The following is an 8,057-nucleotide window of genomic DNA, read 5'->3' as shown; positions in this document are numbered from 1 at the left end:
GCTACAAGTGTAACTGAGCTTTAGGAAATTCAAAATTTGTGATAAGTAAAAACACAACAGAAAATTTATGAAATTTTTAAAATTTTATATATTTTATCTTCTGAAAAAATAGCCCAAATATTTTTAGAAATAGAATGAGGAAATTAAATCGTGAGTGTTATTAGGAATGAAAGTGCCATATTTTTCCTATCAAAGGACAAATTCAGCCTTACGTTCCAAAAGTATACATCTTCCTCTACTCTAACGGTTTAAAAAAGTTCTGCAAATTTTATACATGGGTTTATTATATTACCTTTTATCATCAAATATGCAAGCACATATGGAAAAAAAACATATAATAAATATCAATATAAAAAAAATTGTGATTAACATCCGACGAAGAGATTCGAATCAGGGCTTCGAAACTGGAATAACATGGACAAAAATTCATAACTCCGTATCTATGAAGGGCAGGAATTTGCTGTATAGTATTTATTATTATTATAGTAACCCATGTTCTCAATATCACAATTGTATGGCTCCTTCCTTCAAAACTTTGGTTCCATATAGAGATTGACATAATAGTCCTCTGTTTTGAAGTGATTACTACATATTACGGTTGTGGCAGAAGGTTTTTTGTCTTTACTCCATATTTCCATCACCCATTCAATTTAATTTCTCGGAAACCTGTGAAAATATTCAATAAAATAAACGATAAATCCCTTCTTGTTTTCTTACCTATGAAATGTCACGTCCAACCCTTTTTTGGATATAACAACACAATTATAAGCTACACACGAAGCAGAGATAATTAAAATTGTTCATTAGTACTAAAATAAGTACCAGAACACCAACAAACACTCAGTAAATTGTTTAAAAATTAGTAATCACCACAAGAAAACACATACAATCAGTTCAGAAAACCAATGTTATGCCTTTAAACTTTCATCCTTGTCACAATACACCGATATCAATGGTCTCTCTCTAACGCTCAGTCCATGTTATTATAGGTCTATGGTAAAAGGTGGTTTTAGACCTCTTAGACAAACTCCCTTTTCATTTAAAATTTCTTTAGAAAAACTGATGTAGTTCCAGTACCACCAGTTCTGTATTAGGCCTGAGTGTATAAACCAATTGAAATTGATGATTCATTTGAAGAATTTGATAACTGACATGAAAAAATAAAAACTTATATATATACTTATATACTGCTCATATATTCTTCTACTGTTATGTTATGCGAACTCCAGGAACGTAATGAACAAGAAGTTATCTTTTGAGAAATGAAGTAGAATAAATGTAAACAATAAATTATTTTTAATATCCTTATTTATACATTTTATGAACATAAATTTCATATAACAATATGCAAAAAAATATTTCTTGTCCATTGAATGGCTCATTCAATATAGCATTCCCAAAAAATAGGAGCTAGAAGAAACAATGTTTAAAAAACTGCTAGTCCTAAAAGATTGAGATTTTTGACTCATCACAATTTTCCCCATACACTCCATTTATATTTTCAAATACAACTTTTTCACTGTTTTCGCTCTGCTACCACTACTAGATTTTTCAAACCACTTTAGAAGCTTATCCTCAAAGTTTGGGTCTTGATATTCAAGTCGAGGAACACATCTCTTAGCCAGTTTCTTCCTAATATCTTCTAGTGTTGGTAAATTTTGAGAGGGTATAGCAGTGTTTTTCAGTTTAGGGGCTGTCAAACTGTGGAGGGCTGGACCTAAAAAAATGGAAAAATTATGATAAACCAAATATTACGAAATAATTATTTATTATATAGGGTGTTTTTTTTTGAGGTATAAAACTTTATGTTGGCATTACTGTTCAAGATGGCGACCGATTTAACAGCTGTCAAATGATTTATTCTCAGTTTGGTTTGGCAATCCATCATGAATAGACTCAAGCCTGAACAACGCTTGCAAATAGCGCAATTTTATTTTGAAAATAATGATTCTGTGCGGAATACACATCGCGCACTACATCCATTTTATTTTGTTTAGCGATGAAGCGCACTTCTGGTTGAATGGCTACGTCAACAAACAAAACTGCCGCATTTGGAGTGAAGCTAATCCTCAAGTGTATGTCGAAACACCGTTATATCCAGAAAAACTGACTGTTTGGTGCGCTTTATGGGCTGGTGGAATCATTGGTCCGTACTTCTTCGAAAACAATGATGGCCAGAACGTTACAGTCAATGGTGATTGGTATAGAGCCATGATTACCAACTTTTTCATTCCTGAACTGAACAACCATGATGTCCAGGAGCTGTGGTTCCAATAAGGCGGCGCAACATGTCACACAGCTCGTGCCACAATCCATTTATTGAAAGACATGTTTGGTGACCGCCTAATTTCACGTTTTGGACCTGTGAATTGGCCTCCAAGATTTTGTGATTTAACACCGCTAGACTACTTTCTGTGGGGCTATGTAAATTCATTGGTCTATGCGGATAAGCCACAAACCCTTGACCATTTGGAAGACAACATTCGCCGTGTTATTGCCGATATACGGCCACAAATGTTGGAATAAGTCATCGAAAATTGGACGTCCAGATTGGACTACATCTGAGCTAGCCGTGGCGGTCATATGTCACAAATCATATTTAAAATGTAATGCCACAAGATTATCTTGCGGATAAATAAAATTCATGTCAATTGAATAATCCATTGTTGTTTTATTGCAATTTAAAGTTCTATAGCTCTAAAAAAAACACCCTTTACAAGTGCAGAAGGCTATGATATTCTTCCACAGAATAAAAATTCAAAAACAAGCCATGAAGTGGCAAGATGTTAAATGAGCCATATGTACGAACAGTTAACATTATTTTTTCTAATTCGTTGAATTCATTATTGAAATTAATGGAATATTTAAAAAAATATCATTTAGTCATTTTTGCATTGAATAATGTTAGTTGGCAGAACTGTTTTCTGTACCACAAATTTGACATGTAATAAATAAATCAGTAATCACTTCAAAGGGACATCTGGCCAAATGTTTTTATGGATTAGTTCAACTGATTTTGGATATACTATACCAACATGTAATGGTGGATTTATGCACCGTACCTAAGAACTAAGGACTATGAACTAAGAACTGAACCTAAGAATTCAGTGGCGTTTATGCACTCTCTTGTTAGTTCTTAGTTAAGGCATGCGCACGGGCTCGAACTACTTTCTATTTGTTCTATACTTTGATGTTTGACATTGATATTTATTGTGAAAAAATTGAATTTAATTTTTTCAAATACACCTAATACTTTTCATCGATATACACGAATAAAGAACATGAAATGATAGAAACTGGTACTCGTTGATATTGAAATTCTATGCGGCGCAAGTGCACTTCTATATTTTTACCTGAGCCCTTAGTTCTTAGTTAACAGTTGGCCTGCTTGTGTTAGTTCTTAGGAAACGTGCATAAACGCCCTCATTGATTTGTTAGCGTTCAATTCTTAGGTCTTAGTTCTTAAGTTTAGTCTTAGTTCTTAGGACTGGTGCATAAATCCACCATAAGAATGAAATATAACCATAAAATCTTTGTGAAACTGAGATATTCCCGCACAATTTCTTTCTACAAGATATGGCAGAATGATTGGATTTGCTACAAAATTAAAGAAATTAATTTACAACATACCTCTGGAAAGATAATCACTTTCTTGAAAGTGAAGAGAACAAACCAATAAATGGCGAGTAACAGGTTTCGTCCTCATCAATCTTTGTATCCAGACTTTTCTCCGATCCACTTTTTCCACTATGCCAGAATCATTAACGGCATAAACGAAGGAGGCACCTTCCTCGGGAAATTTGTGAAAATGTAAAGCCCTGTTGTTACTTTTCTTGGAATGGCAATTTGCAACACAACAGTTACAATTATTAATTGGTTGCAACTTGGTACTTTGAGACGTTTCTGCTTCATTTTTTTCAGACATGTCCAATAAAGCATTGGCAACAGCCTGTTCGCTTACAGTCAATTCGGACATTTCTGGCCATAATTCAGTTGGTTTAGTTTGCAATATCACATTACTTGGTTCGGGTTCCATCCTTACATTACTTGGTTCGGGTTCCATCCTTATATTATTTGGTTCAGGTTCCACCCTCACATTATTTGGTTCAAGCCCCAATTTGGATAAATGCATGTATTGTTCTTCAGGTAAATTCTGGGAGGGGACAGCCGTCTGTTTCAGTCTACGCGGTTTCATTTTCTGCATTTCTGTATCTATAAAGACGAATATAATAATATATAAACCAATCATTATACATATATGTATATTGAGATCATGTTTCACCAAGAAGAATCACTAAAACAACAAGATAGGATAGAACATTCATTTACTACATAATAACTCATTAAAAAATCGGAATATTAACAAGATTTAATTTTTCTTTAAGCCTTCATTTTATTTTTTTGAAAGCTTCTTCAATTTCATTGATTCCTCTTTCCAAAAGGGTATTTTGATATTTAATCATCACTTAGGCCCAATTATCATCAAGGATCAGTACATCTAAACATTTGTGAAGCTACCAGTGTTTTTTACAGTATAACATTATTTTGAACAGTACTGACTTGATCTTGATATGATTAAATTAAATTCAACCAATTAACAGAAAAGTGGAAAGTAGGTATATCTTTTTATATAAAGATATATCTACTACATCAATTTGAGGGTATATAAATTTCAGTGATAAGCGAGGCAATGCCATAAAAAATTATACTCTGTTCTAGAACAGTATACGTTGTTCTTAAATGTATCCAAGTAATTTTGTTATTAAATATATCGAAATTATGTGTTGAAAGCAAATAAACTTTATTATTATTTATTATTATTATTATTTGAATTATTTACAACCTACCTTTGTTGAGGTAATCACTTTCTTGGAAGTGAAGTGAGCAAACCCACTTAGTGTTAGCAAAAGGCTCTCCTATTAATAATTTCTCAATCCACGCTTTTCTTCGGTCCATTTCTTCCAATATGCCTGAGGAATTAGTGACACTAACAGTTGATTCACCTTCCTTAGGAAATTTATGGAAACACAGACCTTCACTCTCATCTTTACTTGAAGAACAATTGAAGACACAACACTTATAATTACGAGGTTTTGGTTTTCTAGTACCTTTAGGTGCTTCCAACCATTTCTCATTATTTTTAGTCTTCAAGTCCATTAGGGCATGTACAACAGATTGTTCGTTTTCTGTAAGGTCGAAAATTTCTGACTCTTCTTCATTTCGTTTAGTGACAAATCTCTTTTTTCTCATATTTTGTTTGCTTGGTAAATTTATGGAAGGAACAGCATTAAATTTTAGTCTAGGGGCTTTCATATTTTGAAGACCTATAGCTATAAAGAGATGAAAAGTTTATTATAAAGCATTCTGAGAATTTATTTATAACATACCTTGAATAGCAAGATAATCACTATCTTGGAAGTGGAGGGAACAAACACGCATATTGTGAGTAACTGGTTTCTGTATCCGTAATTTTGTTATCCATGCTTTTCTTCGGTCCATTCTTTCCAATGAGCCAGAATCATTAGTGATATAAAGCGATGAGGCACCCTCCTTAGGAAAACTGTGGAAATGTAAGTCCTTGTTTCTATCTTTCTTCGAAGAGCAAGTGGAGACACAACAGTAACAATTACAGAACGTTTTTTTCTTCATTGTATTATTTTGCTCATCCATTTTCATATAATCAATCCTGAAATTCATGAACATTTGTATTATTAAACCAAATCTTTTCATTCAAACACTACAGTCGTTGAAACATTCTCAATTCTTCCTCTAAGAAAGATTGAATCACAGTTCCATACTTTGAAATAGGAAAATCAACTTCATAACACACTTGCAAATAATTTTGCCATTACTTTTTAAAATTGTTGAACTGCAACCACTAACTGAAACTAAAACTAACATCTAACCTGAAATTTGATAAATTCGAGAATTGTATTTTATTCGAATAATACTGATATAAATACCTTATCAACTATTATTTTCACAATGCCCATTGATTTGTTTTGAAATTATAAAGGCCAAAGCAGGGTCAAATACTCTCATGTAAATCAGTAGAACACCTGTACACTCGTTAAGTAGGTTGAAGATTTAGCCGCTAGGTGAGAATATTCTTCTTCTAAGGTTTAGATACATAGAATTTAACATATATAATCTATGCTCACAGTTTGGTTATATTATTATTCTGTGGTTTATTATTGGATTAAAAAAAAGTCGTTTTCTTCATTGGCGATTCTAACTAATTCAACAATCATTTTGAGTATTCTGCAGAATGTTCAGCCCAACTAAATATTAGTTTCATATTCAACTCATAGAGGGCGTAGCTTTTCTTCTCAATATAAATATAATGATATTCTATGTCTATGATTTAATCTGCTTGGATCATAATTATAGTAAATATAAAATGAAATATGTATTGACTTTGTTATCCAGATATTCCTACTATCTGAATGATGTTTAACGCCGTAACCTAATTTTTTGATGAAACATACCTATAATAAAGCATTTACAACCATCTCAGATTGAAACCAATAACACAAACAAACTGAATTAATGGTGGATTTATGCACCAGTCCTAAGAACTAAGACTTAACCTAAGAACTAAAAATTGAACGCTAACAAATCAATGAGGGCGTTTATGCACGTTCCCTAAGAACTAATGGTGGATTTATGCACCGTACCTAAGAACTAAGGATTAAGAACTATGAACTAAGAACTAAACCTAAGAATTTAGTGGCGTTTATGCATTCTCTTGTTAGTTCTTAGTGCTCGAACTACTTTCTATTTGTTCTATACTTTGATGTTTGACGTTGATATTTATTGTGAAAAAATTCAATTTAATTTTTTCAAATACACCTAATACTTTTCATCGATAAACACGAATAAAGAACATAAAATGATAGAAACTGGTACTCGTTAATATTGAAATTCTATGCGTCGAACGTGCACTTCTATATTTTACCTGAGCCCTTAGTGCTTAGTTAACAGTTGGCCTTAGTTAGTTAGTTCTTAGTTCTTAGGAAACGTGCATAAACGCCCTCATTGAATTGTTAGCGCTCAACTCTTAGTTCTTAGGTTTAGTCTTAGTTCTTAGGACTGGTGCATAAATCCACCATAACACTAGTAGGCCAACTGTTAACTTATGGTGGATTTATGCACCGTACCTAAGAACTAAGAACTAAACCTAAGAATTCAATGGCGTTTATGCACTCTGCTGTTAGTTCTTAGTTAAGGCATGCGCACGTGCTCGAACTACTTTCTATTTGTTCAATATTTGATGTTTGACATTGATATTTATTGTGAAATAATTAAATTTAATTTTTTCAAATACACCCAATACTTTTCATCGATAAACACGAATGAAGAACATAAAATGATAGAAACTGGTACTCGTTAATATTGAAATTCTATGCGGCGCAGCGCACTTCTATATTTTACCTGAGCCCTTAGTTCTTAGTTAACAGTTGGCCTTAGTTAGTTAGTTCTTAGTTCTTAGGAGAAGTGCATAAACGCCTTCAGTCCATACACCAGGTTTTTAGACATCTTAGTCCATACGAAGTAAAAATCCCCTTTCATGCAAATTCCCTTCATAGTTTCCGAGAAAAGCTTTGGAAGTGGACTGACAGATTATTTTTCATTCGTTTTTTGTTTTGTATTCTTTGGATCAAGTCAAAATATCGAAGGCGATTAAATGTTCTTCCCCGAACAATTCAAATAATAACCAAAAATGTTCTACTGCGTATCGCTTAGTTCAGTGTAAAGCTCGAAGCTAGGCAGAGATCGTTACCGAAACAATCGACGTTCAGCGACACACAAAGATCATTCCAGGAAGAGTAGTGGAAAGTACTCGAGCAGATCTGTTTGTCTATTCGAGCACTTAGGGGGATAATGCAGCAAAAAAAGCGGAATGCCGGCGTTCAAAGAGTGCCATTGGAGCGGTCATTTTCCCAGGAATGCAATAATCCAACTATCTGTTACGTAACGGCAAAGCTCGCGGCAAAACAAAGCGTTTTTCCAGGCTGTGTATCCAATTGCCGGCTGGCAAAGCGCCAGCAGAATCA

General features: G+C 33.4%; 1 protein-coding gene across 2 annotated transcripts; it reads right to left on the bottom strand.

Moving 5' to 3' along the window:
• Positions 1 to 1,279: 1,279 nt before the first annotated feature.
• Positions 1,280 to 6,103, bottom strand: LOC123676332. Of its 2 annotated transcripts, XM_045612182.1 has the most exons (6): positions 5,964 to 6,093; positions 5,853 to 5,906; positions 5,388 to 5,686; positions 4,848 to 5,330; positions 3,631 to 4,212; positions 1,280 to 1,717 (listed from the first exon to the last, which is right to left on the bottom strand). In XM_045612182.1, the coding sequence occupies exons 3-6, from the start codon at positions 5,674 to 5,676 to the stop codon at positions 1,494 to 1,496; spliced, it is 1,578 nt and encodes a 525-aa protein (XP_045468138.1). In that variant the 5' UTR covers positions 5,677 to 5,686; positions 5,853 to 5,906; positions 5,964 to 6,093; the 3' UTR covers positions 1,280 to 1,493. The 2 variants fall into 2 exon arrangements, with proteins under 2 accessions (XP_045468138.1, XP_045468139.1); XM_045612183.1 differs by lacking the exon at positions 5,853 to 5,906 and having other exon boundaries at positions 5,964 to 6,103.
• Between the last annotated feature and the right edge of the window lie 1,954 nt (positions 6,104 to 8,057).

This window comes from Harmonia axyridis, chromosome 3, assembly GCF_914767665.1.
Source record: "Harmonia axyridis chromosome 3, icHarAxyr1.1, whole genome shotgun sequence".
NCBI classification, from domain to species: Eukaryota; Metazoa; Arthropoda; class Insecta; order Coleoptera; family Coccinellidae; genus Harmonia; species Harmonia axyridis.
The sequence above is the reverse complement of the archived record's forward strand: the minus strand, read 5'-3'. Positions and strand labels throughout refer to the sequence as shown.